The sequence below is a fragment of the Leucopleurus acutus genome (genome assembly GCF_964270905.1).
Source record: "Leucopleurus acutus genome assembly, chromosome: 7".
Taxonomy (NCBI): domain Eukaryota; kingdom Metazoa; phylum Chordata; class Mammalia; order Artiodactyla; family Delphinidae; genus Leucopleurus; species Leucopleurus acutus.
Genome location: NC_139150.1, coordinates 35,182,932 through 35,200,927, shown reverse-complemented (window position 1 = coordinate 35,200,927; position 17,996 = coordinate 35,182,932). Strand labels below are relative to the sequence as shown.

General features: G+C 39.5%; 1 protein-coding gene across 1 annotated transcript; it reads right to left on the bottom strand.

Moving 5' to 3' along the window:
* Positions 1-718: 718 nt before the first annotated feature.
* Positions 719-4,786, bottom strand: TOMM5 (translocase of outer mitochondrial membrane 5). The gene is made up of 2 exons (XM_082842019.1): positions 4,598-4,786; positions 719-1,718 (listed from the first exon to the last, which is right to left on the bottom strand). The coding sequence occupies exons 1-2, from the start codon at positions 4,716-4,718 to the stop codon at positions 1,684-1,686; spliced, it is 156 nt and encodes a 51-aa protein (XP_082698145.1). The 5' UTR covers positions 4,719-4,786; the 3' UTR covers positions 719-1,683.
* Positions 4,787-17,996: the final 13,210 nt, after the last annotated feature.

Genomic DNA, 17,996 nt, shown 5'->3' with positions numbered 1-17,996 from the left:
TCTGCAACTCTACAGTTAAGTAGCCTCTCTTCCCCAACTCCCTCCCCAGATTAGAATTTTATTTTCTGAAAAGGGTAAAATAGAGAGTTCTCTGGATTCTGAGATACCAGGCAGTTATGGGTACGGGTACTGTACTCAATATAGAGACTCAGTGAACAGACACATACTGGACACGAGATATGGAAAACAAGAGACCCAATACGGGAGAAGAGGGAAAAGGAATTCCCAGGATGATGCTGAAGGGAGACCCGAGAATACAGCCACGCGTCAGGCATAGAAGACTATCAGCGATTTAGATAAATGGCAAAAAGTTTAGCTGATTTAGTGGGATAAGTTCACAGAAAACTAAGCCTAGGAAAATCAAAAAGATGTGCAGGAAAAGAAAACAACAAACAGCATTTGGAGTCCTAATGAAATCAATCTAATCAAAATCAACACTAATAAGTACACTGGAAGGAAGTAGAAATGACATGCATGAGAGATGGAGGAAAGGAGAGGGAAGAGACACAAATCCTTACATGCATGGAGAAGTCAGTAGGCAATGTCTAAAACAGAAAAATCATAAAGTAACAACATAATCGTGTTACTTAGGACAAGAAGGTGGACTCAATATAATTAGCTAAAAAGAAGTGAATGTAGTTGTACCTGGGAAGAAGGTTAAGGACTTTCCCCTTCTCCCAACAAACTTGGAGAACTACCTGACTTAAAAATATAGCGTTTTCCCCCTTTGGTGGTATTACATATTCTCAGCATCAAGCAGTAATGTTGCCTTTCATAAAGATTGCTTAAGAATAAAACCATGTTGTTTTATCAGGATTAGCAAATTCTCCAGTCCAAAACAAGAGGAACTCAATTTAATGCAGTTTGTAATAGTCACAACATTATAGTAGTCTCACCAGTGACTGCTGGTTTGCAGCAAAAAGTGGGTTAAGAAAAATAAAAGCCCTATTTTTCTTAGTTGGTACATTTATTAAAAATATACGGCTTCCCTGGTGGCGCAGTGGTTGAGAGTCCGCCTGCCAATGCATGGGACACGGGTTCATGCCCCGGTCCGGGAAGATCCCACATGCCACAGAGCGGCTGGGCCCGTGAGCCATGGCCACTGAGCCTGCACGTCCGGAGCCTGTGCTCCGCAACGGGAGAGGCCACAACAGTGAGAGGCCCACGAACTACAAAAATAAATAAATAAATAAATAAAATAAAAATAAATATATATATATATAGAGAGAGAGAGAGAGAGAGACTAATGGTCCTGTGCTTAAATGACATGGTGTGCGCTGGCTTCAATAAAACATAACTAATGGAAAGGAACTCTTCAACAAATATACTCCAGACAGAAGTAAAAAAAGTACACAGAAATGACTCACACGACAGTGCCATTGCAGACATAATTCCCTTATAATTAATACTTGCTAGAAAACGGAGTTTGACATCATGTACAATAACACCAACGTTCACCGAGGTTGAATATCACAGGTACGTCTCTTCATACTTCCCAAATAGTTTTATCTTTTAGCTATAAAGGTCAGTTACCAGAGCCAAACTTGTTCTTAACAAGTAGAATTTTTATGTCCATTTAATCAAAGAGTCTCTTACATTTTTCTGGGTCTATTCATCTGCAGATAGCAGTAGAAACTGTAACCAGGTTCTTCATATCATGCATTCACACGTGAAGCCCACTCTTCATATGCTGTCCAATTTCTTTAAGATAAAAGGAGCTGAAAGAAAAATAAATCCAGAATTTGTTTTTAGATCCAGATAATCACAAGTTACATATGGAATTACAAGATTGGGAGATAAACCTTATAGTTCAACATATTTTTCAAAACAACTCCAAATGTGGCCAAGCCTCTGCCTGCACACCCAGCCAAAGGGAATCACTGTCTTTCAAGGTAGCCCATCCCACTGTCATGCAGCTAGAATTATTACAAAGTTCATTTTTCACTATATAAAATCTTTTCTCCAGGTAGTTCTCGCTCTTAGGACGATAAAGAGGAAATCCAATCCTCCTTCAAATGACAAGCCTTTACTTTGTGATTTAACCGTCAAAGGAACAGAACTCTAGAAGAAACAAAATGGCATTTTTCACTTTTAAAAACACATTTGAAAGACAGAGAGTGTGGGAAAACACTGAAGTAGGGATTCAGAAGAGCTGGACACATATTTTGGTTCCCCCACTAATTAGTTATATGACATTTACATGCTCCTGTTAACATCTGATACAGTCCTACGTCAGTTATTATGAGTAGGGTGGTGAAGATATAAATGTCTAGAAAACAAAGAAGTGTTGTCACAGGGATCAAAAGAAGTGATATTACTGCCTTGTGTAACAGTGCCATGGCCAAAATAAGCACATAAAAGATGCTCAGCATCATTAATCGTTAGGGAAATGCAAAATAAAACTACAGCAAGATACCACTTCACACCCACTAGGATGGCTACTAACAAAAGAACTGTTTGGCAAGGATGTGGAGAAACTGGAATGCTTGTGCACTGTTGCTGGAAATGTAAAATGGTAGAGCTGCTATGGAGCACAGTATAGTGGTTACTCAAAAAAAAAAAAAAATGGTGGCTGCCAGCAGCTGGGAGGAGTGGGGAATGGGGAATTACTGTTTAATAGCTACAGAGTTTCAGTTTTACAAGCTGAAAAGAGTTCTGGAGATGGTGGTGATGATTATACAATATTATGAATTTAATACCACTAACCCAAACACTTAAAAATAGTTAAGATGGTAAATTTTAGATGTATTTTATCAAACTTAAAAATATTGGGAAAAAAAAGGTTGTGACCAAAAAAGCTGCCAGATTATTTCTCAATACCCATACTAAATTAATAGAACATTTTGTTAATATTAAACTGAAGATATTGAAATATGTCAGAAGCTGACCAAGTCAGCAGTATGCCCAGGCTTTTTTTTTTAAACTAATCCTTATCAGAAAAAAAAGTAACAGTCATCAAAACAATGGATAAACAAAGTGTAGGATATCCATACAATGGAATATTATTCAGCAATAAAAAGGAAGGAAATACTGATACATGCTACAGTGTGAACAAACGTTGAAAAATTATCCTAAACACAAACGGTCACATATTGTACAATGCCATTTATATAAAGTGTCCAGAATAGGGAAATCTATAAAGACAAAAAGTCAATTAGTGGTTGCCAGGGGCTGGGGACGGTGTAAAATGGGGTAATGACAGCTAATGGGCATGGTGTTTCTTTCAGAGGGGAAGAAAATATTCTAAAACAGATTGCGGTGATGGCTGCACAACTCTGACTATACTAAGAATCAATGAATTGTACACTTTAAATGGGTGAATTGAATAACATGCAAATTATATCTCAATTTAAAAAGGGATAAGGAACAGTATTCTGTTTAAAAAATTTTTTTGGATTCATCTTAAATACAAAGGTCACTGAGAAGAAGCAAATATTTTACTGGTAGCTAAGTCAACCAAAAAAAGGTAAGAGGAGGAAATAAGTAAAGTTGGGAGTTGTAAAAAGCTGTTGAAGGAGCAAGATGATTTGGGAGTTTCTGTTCACCACGGCTCCCTCCTCTGGGAAACCATAGTTAACACCACAGGCAGTGAAAGGGGCAGAATAAGGGAGACTAGACCTCAAGAGCTCTAGCCTTAGACCCAACATGAGCCTTCCGCGAGTCTCATGAAGACTTGGTACGGTTCATCTATCTGAATCATCTCTGCCTCTCCATCCAGACCTGCCAACAATGTACAGCAAGGAACAATGGAAAGAATGCTGAAATGAAAATGAAGCGGCAAATGAAGGGGCAATTCACTTCTGAGATTCCTATCCGTAAAAATAGAGAACTAATCTATAAAACTGCATCCAGCTCTAATATTGTGTGCCTGCAATTCTAATACTTTGCATAAGTCCCCTCTGAAAGTCGAGTTCACATTTGCAAAGGGGATATACAGAGACTTAGGCCCTGCCTCTCTCAAAGGGCTATTGTCAAACTCAGGCAATGCAAAGTTTCTACAAAACGTAAAAGTCAACTAAATCCTCAGGTATTATCATTAATCCTATAGACTCATATCCTTTATTCTTCTTTAAAACAAAAAGAAGAAAGAAAAAAAGGTAATTATTTACTTCACCCTCTACAAATAAAAGGAACAAAAGCTTTTGGATTTCAGAGGTAAGCCCTGATGTAAGGAAACTTGGCAGTCAGTTAAGAACTCTGGATTCTAGGCCAAGATCATTCACCGAATCGATGAGTGACCTTGAGCCAGCCATTTCTCCACTCTAGATGCCAGTTTTTCTGTCTGCAAAACGAGGGACTTGCTCTGGGGGATGACCTTACAGAATCTTTCAATTCAAACGCTCTTAAGACAGGGCGGGACTGGGTGATTAACCTCGCGGTCCCAGCCGCCGCTTGCACTCCGGTACCCCCACCGAGACCCGCAGAGCCTAAGCAACGCGCGCATGCGCCCGCTGCCCTCGACGTGCACGTCCCTTGCACCCCGCGACCGCTTAGCTCCGCCCCAGGGACCCCAAAAGGCCGGTGAGACCAGAGTTGGGCGGGCAGTGTCGGCGAGCTCCCTGCTAGTCTCACGGCCACAGCCTGGAAGGACACTCACTGACTCGCAGCAGGGCCACATAGATGAGGAAGTTCCGTATGGAGGAGATCACATCCTCGCGCATCTTCCGTTTCATCTCCTCCGGGTCCAGCTTCGGCGCAAGGCCCTCGATCCGGAACATCGTAGCTCTTCCTCACGTCTTCCAGCGGCCGCCCTCTGCTCTTCTCAGCTGCCTCCCAGCGCCGGCACTCGGCCTAACCCCATTTCCTGTTCCCGCCCCTCATTTTCACGCGTGGCGACGGGAGCCTGCGAAGGACAAACTTCATCTTTAAACTGAGCTGTTCTGAACGAAGGCGGCCTGAAGGGGGTGCGCGTAATATTAGCCACGAAGGACTCGGGCTCTTCCAGGCTGTTCTTCCAGGTTGTTTATTTAACAACCTCCGTCCTGAGAGGCGCGCTCGGAGCTGCAAAGTGCTTTTACGCCTCAGAGGGGGCGGTGCACATAGGTATCACCATAAATAATAATAGTTAACATTTATTGAATATGAAGTACAGTTCTACCCCATGAATTCGATATTATAATCTTCGTTTCCTAGATGAGAAAATTGAAGCACAGACATCTTTAAAACAACAACTTGCCCAAATGTGCTTTAAAATACCTCGAGGAAAAAAAAGTGTTGGGAAAGAGAGATGAAAGGATATTAGCAAAATATTGAAAATTGCATAAGCTGGTGATTAGTGTATCATTTTAGTTAATTCTAGTCTTCTATTTTCAGGATTTTTGAACTTTTTTTTTTTTTTTGCGGTATGCGGGCCTCTCACTGTTGTGGCCTCTCCCGTTGCGGAGCACAGGCTCCAGATGCGCAGGCTCAGCGGCCATGGCTCATGGGCCCAGCCGCTCCGCGGCATGTGGGATCTTCCCAGACTGGGGCACGAACCCGTGTCCCCTGCATCGGCAGGCGGACTCGCAACCACTGCGCCACCAAGGAAGCCCTGAACTTTTTAATGAATGATAAACGAAAAGAAAAGGACGAAGATGATGAAATTTGCTCAAGATTACACAACTAGTAAGTGGCTGAGCAGGGTTTTATACCTAGCTAGACCGGTAGCATCCCAGACACAGACTTTTTAACATTTTCCGTATTATTGTCGTCTTCTCATTTCTGGGGTTAACTCGTCGTCACAAATTGTAGTATTGGCCCAGTAATACAGTATATGTAAATGAAATTTAGCTCTGTTCAAAGTTTACAGATAAGGACAGAGAGGCTTAGAAACCAAGTGTAATGCTTAAAGTCCTTCTGCTAGTGATGGGCATAGGTAGGGTTCTAATGCAAATAATTGTAATGTCAAGTTGAATTCTCTTTCCCCTGAACCCTGTTGTTCACCTGTTAGTCTTTATTAGACATTAGTGCCTGCTTGGATGGGCATCCCTGGAGCCAGAAGGTAGGAATTTAATGCAACCAGATTTCCTGTCACAGAGTCATCAAAACAGTTGTTAGAAGGCTGCTGCCCCAAATTATGCATGCCAACTAGCCATGTATAATTCTTAGACATGAACCAGATGACTGAATTGCTCACATAATTCAAAATCAGAATGCTCCTGCATTGCATAGCAACAATGGATTTTAGGTAGATTCGAAGAGTAATTTACTATGGGAGCAACTGATAACTAAGTATTGCTGCCCACCTTCCTGATTGACAGAATGTAACACATTAGGTCAAGGAAGGTAGCTCATCTGCCTATTCAGGCTTTAGTAACCTCTTGCATCTATAATTCATGTAGTGGAATAGCAGAGGCAGCTCTGGAATGGGAGGGGCTGACTCCCAAGGAATAGCTCCATCTAACCCTTCAAGAGTGTTTAGAAAGCCTGCACTGATGCTGGAAAGCAGTGGAGGCTGTGGAAAGAACTTGAACAAGAAGACTGGAGATGTAGCCTTCAGATCTGGCCCTGCCATTATCTAGCCATGTGATGAGGCCCAAGTCTCTGTTTAGCTGCAACTATGTTTCTTTAGTTGTAAAGGGAGGAGATATGATTCAGTTCTCTTGCAGTCCCTTTCAGTTCTAACAGTCTATGCATTTGAATTCTAATTGTGTCATCTAGGACATTCTGGTCTGGAGTGTATGGATGTCAAAATATTATCAAATGTGGTGAAACATCAAAAGGCCAGTGTGTGTGTTTTCCATGGTAAGAAGGATGTAACGTATTGCATCCATCTGAATAGTGAGGCAAAACGGACTGGGAAGGAATGAGTTCTTATGTGATCCCAGTAACCTAGATCCCCAATGCTGACCAAGTTTAGGTAAATAGTTCTCATATGGAACTACCAGTTTTTTTTTTCTCTACTAAGATGCTCTTAAGTAACTTCCCTGGATTCACAGGGAACCTAAGAGGGGAGAAATTAATAGAAAATCATGTTTCTTGGTGAAATAGAACAGATTTTTAGCATTTGAATTTTATTCATCCAATGTTTACTTGATGACATGGTTGTAAATGGCTGATTTGTTAAAGGCAACATGATTCTTGTAACAGTTCTCTTCAAAAGGTCTGGTGCTTGCCTCCCTATAGAGAGACAGGAAAGTAGTGGGTGGAAATATGGCACAGCTGTGTCTTGGGGTGAGGAATTGATTCTGGATGCAGTCTAGGAGGTGAACTGTTCCTGTCTCAGAAATGTTCATCCTGATGAGCTCTCTTCCCCTTGCATGGTTCCTCTAGCTGTAATGGAGGAAACTTTATAAGAGGTTTGACTACTTTCTTTGTCTTTTCTTTCAGTGGTTTTTGTTTGTTTGTTTGTTTAGCATGTAGGTAGTGGTATTGTCCAGTTATGGTTGGCTTAGCTGAAGCAAACTGAGAGAACATACTTCAGGAAGTTAACACTGGAGTGAGTTGTTTCACATCTTGGACCCCTCATTTTGTTCCTCGTTGGAATGATGAAGGACTTGGGTCCAATCTTTTTTTTTTTTTTTTTTTTTTTTTTTTTTGCGATACGCGGGCCTACTCACTGCTGTAGCCTCTCTGTGGCATGTGGGATCTTCCCAGACCGGGGCACGAACCCACGTCCCCTGCATCGGCAGGCAGACTCTCAACCACTGTGCCACCAGGGAAGCCCTTGGGTCTAATCTTTAAAATCACTTGCAGTTCTAAAATGCTGAGATTCTTTCCTGTTCTTCCTTCATAACCTTGCACTAAAGGCTAAAAGCAAAAGATTCCTTGTGATTTGCCATGAAAGGCAAAAATAAAAAGTATGCATGCATAATTTAATATTGATATTTGTATTACTTAGTCTGATCACAGAGGAGATGGTAGCTGATGTCATAGCCTGTCTTATTTTCCATTTCAATCCCAGGAGGAGTTTAGGAGCCATTTCCTTTGCCTCAACTTCCCAGACAGTACTACACACAAGCGTTCAGTGTGTACAACCTACCTATAAGAGAATTAAGTGTTTTAATTTCTATCACTGGAGATGAATTTATATTTGCAAGGTCAGAGATTGACAGATGAACTCATGGTTGGGGAATAATTCCAACATATAGTCCCAGGAACCTTGTGGTTTCTAATTTATAGGGAATGTGTAGGTTTCACATATTGAACAGTTCAACCCCTTCAGATGAGAAAACTGAGGTCCAGAGAGAAGCTGGTTAGAAGCAGAGCCAGCTGGAGCTAGGGTAGGAGTCTGGGCTCCCAGTTCAGCACTTTTCCCTATCATGCCTTGCAGCTTTTGATACTTTGAGGATATTCTCACTGATAATCCTCCCCTCAGGAGTAAGGATTGGAAGAATGGGATGTTGTTGAACACCAATTTGGAAGGGACAGGATAAGGGGTGGCTGTTATTCATCAGCAGGCTGAAGGGAGCCCTTCTTTCCATGTTTCCACACCCATCACCAGTAATTAATCTGGGCTGTGTTATTATCTAGCTCCACACTTCACCTTCCTCATTCCTTCAGGAGATGAACATGGTCTGGTGTTCCCAAAATAAACTTGACTTTGAAGTCCACTCAGGACCCACAATAAATGAAACAAAGGTCAGGACAAGGAAAGGACACTTGGGCCCTCTGCTGTGTGACAGATGCTAACCAGAGTCCTCACCCATCAGGTGAGATAACACTTCTAGGAATTACTGCGCAGCAAGAGGTATCTTCAGGAAGAGAGGCCTTTTGAGCCTCAAAAATGAGTCGAATTTTGCTAACCTTCACCTCACTGGTATTTGCTTCCTATCATACCCTGTTTTCTGTCTGTTATTATTTTGTTGTCTGGACTTTGTTGATCTCTTTCCCAGTAGAATGTAAGCACCTCAAGAACAAGCAACATGCACTTTAAGCCTCCAAACAATTCAGGACAGGTATTTATACATGGTGAAAACTCAGCAAGTACCCCCTGAGTGAATGAAAGAATGAGTAAATTTCATATATGCTAACCTTCAGAATTAAAAAATTGGTAGCTTTGTATATTAGATTGAAAGGAAACTGTCTGCAAAAGAAATGTACCCAAAATTCTACATATTTTTATATAGTTACTTATTTCTCATTATGTCAGTACAACTTGCTTTTGTTTGGCTACATAAAAATCATTTAAATAATTTTAACGTATCATAGGGAAATTTGAAGAATGAACTTTAAGATTTACTTGCTTTAATTTATTTTTAGCAATAGAATTATATTAAACCCATGTTATATGTTTATAACATAACTTTTCACACAAAAGTACGTGTTTATTATCATAAAATTTAGAAAATACAGAATTAGAGAAAAAAAGAAAGTAATAATCCCCCATGATCCCACAACCACCTTTGACATTGGTAATAATCCTTTCAAGCTTTCTTCTTCTATCATATACATATATAGCTATCTCTCTGTCTCTCTTTATACATATGTGTGTATGTGTGTGTATATATACTTATGTACATACCTATTTTTTACCAAAAGGGATCATATGGTATATACTATTTTATTATTTTTAACATCTTTATTGCAGTATAATTGCTTTACAATGTTGTGTTAGTTTCTGCTGTATAACAAAGTTAATCAGCTGTATGTATACATATATCCCCATATCCCCTCCCTCTTGCATCTCCCTCCCACCTTCCCTATCCCACCCCTCTAGGTGGTCAAAAAGCATCGAGCTGATCTCCCCATGCAATGCAGCTGCTTCCCACTAGCCATCTATTTTACATTTAGTAGTGTATATATGTCAATGCCACTCTCTCATTTCGTCCCAGCTTACCCTTCCCCCTCCCCGTGTCCTCAAGTCCATTCTCTACGTCTGTGTCTTTATTCCTGTCCTGCCACTAGGTTCTTCAGAACCATTTTTTCTTTTTTTAGATTCCATGTATATGTGTTAGCATACGGTATTTGTTTTTCTCTTTCTGACTTACTTCACTCTGAATGACAGTCTCTAGGTCCATCCACCTCACTACAAATAACTCAGTTTTGTTGCTTTTTATGGCTGAGTGATATTCCATTGTATATACGTGCCACATCTTCTTTATCCATTCATCTGTCGATGGACACTTAGGTTGCTTCCATGTCCTGGCTATTGTAAATAGAGCTGCAATAAACATTTTGGTACATGACCCTTTTTGAATTATGGTTTTCTCAGGGTATATGCCCAGTAGTGGGATTGCTGGGTCATATGGTAGTTCTATTTTTAGTTTTTTAAGGAACCTCCATAGTGGCTGTATCAATTTACATTCCCACCAACGGTGCAAGAAGTTTCCCTTTTCTCCACACCCTCTCCAGCATTTATTGTTTGTAGAGTTTTTGATGATGGCCATTCTGACTGGTGTGAGGTGATACCTCACTGTAGTTTTGATTTTCTTTTCTCTAATGATTAGTGATGTTGAGCATCCTTTCATGTGTTTGTTGGCAATCTGTATATCTTCTTTGGAGAAATGTCTATTTAGGTTTTCTGCCCATTTTTGGATTGGGTTGATTTTTTGATATTGAGCTGCATAAGCTGCTGGTATATTTTGGAGATTAATCCTTTGTCAGTTGCTTCATTTGCAAATATTTTCTCCCATTCTGAGGGTTGTCTTTTCATCTTGTTTATGGTTTCCTTTGCTGTGCAAAAGCTTTTAAGATTCATTAGGTCCCATTTGTTTATTTTTGTTTTTATTTCCATTTCTCTAGGAAGTGGGTCAAAAAGGATCTTGCTGTGATTTATGTCATGGAGTGTTCTGCCTATGTTTTCCTCTAAGAGTTTTATAGCATCTGGCCTTACATTTAGGTCTTTAATCCATTTTGAGTTTATTTTTTGTATGGTGTTAGGAAGTGTTCTAATTTCATTCTTTTACATGTAGCTGTCCAGTTTTCCCAGCACCGCTTATTGAAGAGGCTGTCTTTTCTCCATTGTATATTCTTGCCTCCTTTATCAAAGATAAGGTGACCATGTGTGCATGGGTTTATCTCTGGGCTTTCTAACCTGTTCCATTGATCTATATTTCTGTTTTTGTGCCAGTACCATACTGTCTTGATTACTGTAGCTTTGTAGTGTAGTCTGAAGTCAGGTAGCCTGATTCCTCCAGCTCTGTTTTTCTTTCTCCGGATTGCTTTAGCTATTTGGAGCCTTTTGTATTTCCATACAAATTGTGCAATTTTTTGTTCTAGTTCTGTGAAAAATGCCATTGGTAGTTTGTCAGGGATTACACTGAATCTATAGATTGCTTTGGGTAGTATAGTCATTTTCACAATGTTGATTCTTCCAATCCAAGAACATGGTATATCTCTCCATCTATTTGTATTGTCTTTAATTTCTTTCATCAGTGTCTTATAATTTTCTGCATACACATCTTTTGTCTCCTTAGGTAGGTTTATTCCTAGCTATTTCATTCTTTTTGTTGCAGTGGTAAATGGGAGTGTTTTCTTGATTTCACTTTCAGATTTTTCATCATTAGTGTATAGGAATGCAAGAGATTTCTGTGCATTAATTTTGTATCCTGCAACTTTACCAAATTCATTGATTAGCTCTAGTAGTTTTCTGGTAGCATCTTTAGGATTCTCTATGTATAGTATCATGTCATCTGCAAACAGTGACAGCTTTACTTCTTTTCTGATTTGGATTCCTTTTTTTTCTCTGATTGCTGTGGCTAAAACTTCCAAAACTATGTTGAATAAGAGTGGTGAGAGTGGGCATCCTTGTCTTGTTCCTGATTTTAGAGGAAATGGTTTCAGTTTTTCACCATTGAGAATGATACTGGCTGTGAGTTTGTCATATATGGCCTTTATTATGTTGAGGTAAATTCCCTCTATGCCTACTTTCTGGAGAGTTTTTATCATAAATGAGTGTTGAAAGCTTTTTCTGCATCAATTGAGATTATCATATGGTTTTTATCCTTCAGTTTGTTAATACAGTGTATCACATTGATTGATTTGCATATATTGAAGAATCCTTGCATTCCTGGGATAAACCCCACTTGATCGTGGTGTATGATCCTTTTAATGTGCTCTTGGATTCTGTTTGCTAGTATTTTGTTTAGGATTTTTGCATCTATGTTCATCAGTGATATTGGTCTGTAGTTTTCTTTTTTTGTGACATCTTTGTCTGGTTTTGGTATCAGGGTGATAGTGGCCTCGTAGAATGAGTTTGGGAGTATTCCTCCCTCTGCTATATTTTGGAAGAGTTTGTGAAGGATAGGTGTTAGCTCTTCTCTAAATGTTTGATAGAATTCGCCTGTGAAGCCATCTGGTCCTGGGCTTTTGTTTGTTGGAAGACTTTTAATCACAGTTTCCATTTCCATGCTTCTGATTGGTCTGTTTATATTTTCTATTTCTTCCTGGTACAGTCTCAGGAGGTTGTGCTTTTCAAAGAATTTGTCCATTTCTTCCAGGTTGTCCACTTTATTGGCATATAGTTGCTTGTAGTAATCCCTCATGATTCTTTGTATTTCTGCAGTGTCAGTTGTTATTTCTCCTTTTTCTTTTCTAATTCTGTTGATTTGAGTCTTTTCCCTTTTTTTCTTGCTGAGTCTGGCTAGTGGTTTGTCAATTTTGTTTATCTTCTCAAAGAACCAGCTTTTAGTTTTATTGATCTTTGCTATTGTTTCCTTCATTTCTTTTTCATTTATTTTTGATCTGATCTTTATGATTTCTTTCCTTCTGCTAACTTTGGTTATTTTTTGTTCTTTCTCTAACTGCTTTAGGTTTAAGCTTAGGTTGTTTATTTGAGATTTTTCTTGTTTCTTGAGGTAGGATTGTATTGCTATAAACTTCCCTCTTAGAACTGCTTTTGCTGCATCCCTTAGGTTTTGGGTGTTCATGTTTTCATTGTCATTTGTTTCTAGGTATTTTTTGATTTCTTCTTTGATTTCTTCAGTGATCTCTTGGTTATTAAGTAGTGTGTTGTTTAGCCTCCATGTGTTTGTATTTTTTACAGTTTTTTTTCCCTGTAATTGATATCTAGTCTCATAGCGCTGTGGTTGAAAAAGATACTTGATATGATTTCAATTTTCTTAAATTTACCAAGGCTTGATTTGTGACCCAAGATATGATCTATCCTGGAAAATGTTCCTTTAGCACTTGAGAGGAAAGTGTATTCTGTTGTTTTTGGATGGAATGTCCTATAAATATCAATTAAGTCAATCTGGCTTCATGTGTCATTTAAAGCTTGTGTTTCCTTATTTATTTTCATTTTGGATGATCTGTCCATTGGTGAAAGTGGGGTGTTAAACTCCCCTACTATTATTGTGTTACTGTCGATTTCCCCTATGTTGAGTGCATAAATATTTACAATTGTTATAACTTCTTCTTGGATCAATCCCTTGATCATTTTGTAGTGTCCTTCTTTGTCTCTTCTAATAGTCTTTATTTTAAAGTCCATTTTGTCTGATATGAGAATTGCTATTCCAGCTTTCTTTTGATTTCCATTTGCATGGAATATCTTTTTCCATCCCCTCACTTTCAGTCTGTATGTGTCCCTAGGTCTGAAGTGGGTCTCTTGTAGACAGCATATATATCTTGTTTCTGTATCCATTCAGCCAGTCTATGTCTTTTGGTTGGAGCATTTAATCCATGTACATTTAAGGTAATTATCGATATGTATGTTCCTATGATCATTTTCTTAATTGTTTTGGGTTTGTTTTTGTAGGTCTTTTCCTTCTCTTGTGTTTCCTGCCTAGAGAAGTTCCTTTAACATTTGTTGTAAAGGTGGTTTGGTGGTGCTGAATTCTCTTAGCTTTTGCTTGTCTGTTTAGGTTTTAGTTTCTCCATTGAATCTGAATGAGATCCTTGCTGGGTAGAGTAATCTTGGTTGTAGGTTTTTACCTTTCATCACTTTAAATATGTCCTGCCACTCCCTTCTGGCCTGCAGAGTTTCTGCTGAAAGATCAGCTGTTAACCTTATGGGGATTCCCTTGTATGTTATTTGTTGCTTTTCCCTCGCTGTGTTTAATATTTTTTCTTTGTCTTTGATTTTTGATAGTTTGATTAATATGTGTCTTGGTGTGTTTCTCCTTGGATTTTTCCTGTATGGGACTCTCTGCGCTTCCTGGACTTGATTGACTATTTCCTTTCCCATGTTACGTAAGTTTTCAGCTATAATCTCTTCAAATACTTTCTCAGACCCCTTCTTTTTCTCTTCTTCTTCTGGGACCCCTATAATTTGAATGTTGGTGCGTTTAATGTTGTCCCAGAGGTCTCTGAGACTGTCCTCAATTCTTTTCATTATTTTTTCTTTATTCTGCTCTGTGGTAGTTATTTCCACTATTTTATCTTCCAGGTCACTTATCTGTTCTTCTGCATCCGTTATTCTGCTATTGATTCCTTCTAGAGAATTTTTAATTTCATTTATTGTGTTGTTCATCATAGTTTGTTTGCTCTTTAGTTCTTCTAGGTCCTTGTTAAATGTTTCTTGTATTTTCTCCATTCTATTTCCAAGATTTTGGATCATCTTTACTATCATTACTCTGAATTCTTTTTCAGGTAGACTGCCTGTTTCCTCTTTTGTTTGGTCTGGTCAGTTTTTACCTTGCTTCTTCATCTGCTGCATATTTCTCTGTCTTCCCATTTTGCTTAACTTACTGCATTTGGGGTCTCCTTTTCAAAGGCTTCAGGTTCGTAGTTTCTGTTGTTTTTGGTGTCTGCCCCCAGTGGGTAATGTTGGTTCAGTGGGTTGTGTAGGCTTCCTGGTGGAGGGGACTGGTGCCTGTGTTCTGGTGGATGAGGCTGGATCTTGTCTTTCTGCTGGGCAGGGCTGCGTCCAGTGGTGTGTTTTGGGGGTGTCTGTGACCTTATTCTGATTTTCGGCAGCCTCTCTGCTAATGGGTGGGGTTGTGTTCCTGTCTTGCTAGTTGTTTACCATGGAGCATCCAGCACTGGAGCTTGCTGGCCATTGGGTAGAGCTGGGTCTTAGAGTTGAGATGGAGATCTCTGGGAGAGCTCTCACCGATTGATATTACATGGGACCGGGAGGTTTCTGGTTGTCCAATGTCCTGAACTTGGCTCTCCCACCTCAGAGGTTCAGGCCTGATACCAGGCCGGATCACCAAGACCCTGTCAGCCACACGGCTGCCTTGAGGCACGTGTACTGTGTCCAGATGGTCTCAACACCAGAGTGCTCTCTCAGGGCTGCCTCCTTGAAGTAGTTCCCACTGTGGAAACTGGGCAAAATGCACATCCCAAAGATGAAGGAGGAGGATACATACTATTTTAACTTACATTTTCTATTTAAGCTGTATTGACTATCTTTCTATATCTTTATATATTCTTCTAAATATCATTAATGATGGCTCTATGGTATTCTTTATATGGAAGTACCGTAATTTATTTAATTAACCTCTACCTTTGAGTGTTTAGATTGTGTCCATATTTTCCCTATAAATAATACTCTGAGGAACATCCTTGTAACACAATCTTTGTGCACCCTTAAAATTTTTTTTGATCATTATAATTATTACCTTAAATTCAGAGTTCTCAATTTTTCCCAGTGACCCTTTTTTTTTTTCCTAAGGAAAACAACACTCTCTAGCCAAGAGTGTATGTGTGAGATCTCTAGACCTCTGGGAACTACACACATGGGATGGGAAATTTTTTTTTTTTTTTTTCTTTTTCAACATTTATTAGCATTTGTTAATGGAAGAATACAGCCTTTTAAAGCAGATTTGAGATATCACTGACATAAAAGTTGTATATGTTTGAGAGGTACAACATGTTGTTTTGATATACGTCTACACTGTGAAATGCTCACCACAGTCAAGCTAATTAGCACATCCGTCGCCCCACCTGGTGACTTTGTAGGTGTGCAGAAGAATATGGAATGAGGACTCTTAGATTTAAAAAAGAGGAAGGTGGTATTTATGAACTGGAGACTTATTACTCTAATCTAGATCCTTTTTTTTTTTTTTTTAAACATTTTTATTGGGGTATAATTGCTTTACAATGGTGTGTTAGTTTCTGCTTTATAACAAAGTGAATCAGTCGGGATGGGAAATTTTGTTTGTCTTCAGAAGAGGTTTTCTTCCTTGTGCTATAAGTTCTTATTATTTTGCAGCAGGAAAAGTAAAATGTATTCTAGGGTTTAGTTTGCATTGACAGTATTTAGAGTGCATAATAATTACCAGCCATCTCCTTGCAGAGGTTTGAGGGTTGATTTCGCCACCACTCCCACCTCATCCCCATTACACAAAAACACACATGGTATGTCGTAGAAATGTGCTTATACACAGCTGGATATAGTTTCTTGCCTATCAATAAATATGCAGTGCCTGTTGTATAATAGGTGCTCAATTAATGTTTATCATGTGAAAGAAAGAGGTAGAAGGGAAGAAAGAATCTTTTATTGATTCAGTGATCACAGATCAACCTTTGTTGGATTTGCCCTCTTCCCATATCAGAAGACCTTTGCAAAAGCTGGAAATGAGCTCCTTATTTTTAACCCCTGCAGGAAAGAAAGATGAGGCTACCAATATCCATTCTCCACACCCTGTCCCCGGCATTTTCAAGATGACACACCTGACTGATCAAAGCCAACAAGTAGATACCTACAAGCATATTTTCTCATCTTAGAAAACACAGAGCTTCCTGAAGGTAGGAATACATTTTGTTCTTGCATATCAAAGTTGAATTGCTATACGTTGTTTGTACAAATTGTGAGTGAAGGAACATGCCAATCTGCCCATGTGTAATACTTAGAATTCATTTGGGGAGAATAAAGGCCAGGCCTTAATCTGTGAAAACTTATCCTAACCATTTTCTCCAGAGAGTCTCAAAATCTCAGGTCTGGAATGGCCTGAAAGGCCATCCATGCCTTCTCTGATGCTGGGCCCCCACCTCTAACATCCTGCTTCTGCTTGAGCACCTCTAGTGATGAAGAGCTCACTACTTTAATGGGCAGTTCCATTCATCTTTGGATAGGCAGCTCTTCTTGTTAGAGCCAAAATCTGCCTCTCCATACCATATTCTCACTGGTCCCAGTAATGTCCTCCAGAGTGTCAAAAGCAAATCTGATCATTCTTCCTCATGAATATGTAAAGGCAGCTTGGGTCTTCTTTGATACTTGTTTTCTCCAGGATAAAAATAATTTTTGAAAAATTCTCTTAAAACTTTGCAGTTTTCCCTTACCCACAGCCTTCACTTTTCTAGTTAGCAACGATGGACTGATTTACTCTGAGCTCTCCGACCCTACATCCCCACCCCTCCACCCCCCTCTTCCCCCTCCCCACAACCAAAGGGAACATATTGGGTCCCTGGCAAGGACCTATAGGATTCAAAGCCAGAGACTCTCTACTCCTTACTCAGAGATTGTCAGTGAACAAGAAGTGTGTGCCTGGGTTATCTGTCTGTTCCCTCAGGTCTCTCACAGTGGTGGATGGAATTCCCTGACCATCCATGTTATATCCTGGCTTTTGCTCTATGAAGTGAAGGGCAGCTCTGGGAAGTATTTAGGAGAGGCAGCGTGGCTGCAATAGAAAAAGCATAGGCTTTGGAGTGAAGGTTACGTTTAAGTTCCAGCTCCTCTATGAAGTTGTTTTGAGACCTTGTGCCAGATATTTAACTTTTCTGGGCTTTTTTTTCTTCGTCTGTAACAGAGGCATCTAATATCTACTGCAGAGTGTCATGTTAAGGGCTAAATAAAATAATGTACTTCAAGTGCCTGGCTTACGGTGGGCATTTTATAAATGATAGCTGCTACTAATCATAAGAAATAATTTTTCACTAGGAAAATTGTGGCTTAGTCATACTCTAAGTGGAACAAGTAGTTTTTTACTACAACAGTATGTATTATCAGTTGTCTGTCCCATTTGAATTATCTCTGGCCTGTGATTCATGGTAAATGTTTTTATCAAATGGCCTATAGCCACAGTACTCTGTCACCTCCTATTCAATCTGCAGCCCGAGAACAGATCAGCCTTCTGGCCTCACCTATTATCTGAAACTGCATCCTTTAAGGGAAGTCCCTATTGCCACATCCAAGGGACCCAAATAGGCCTCCATCACTCTGCAGCACTTGACACTATTGGTCACACAACCCT

Excerpts from the sequence above, each read along its gene's own strand:
- TOMM5 (XM_082842019.1), bottom strand. The coding sequence starts at position 4,718 with ATGTTCCGGATCGAGGGCCTTGCGCCGAAGCTGGACCCGGAGGAGATG. Across the intron at positions 1,719-4,597 it reads TGTGGCCCTGCTGCGAGTCA|CTCCTTTTATCTTAAAGAAA; the intron begins GTGAGTGTCCTT and ends TTTTTCTTTCAG.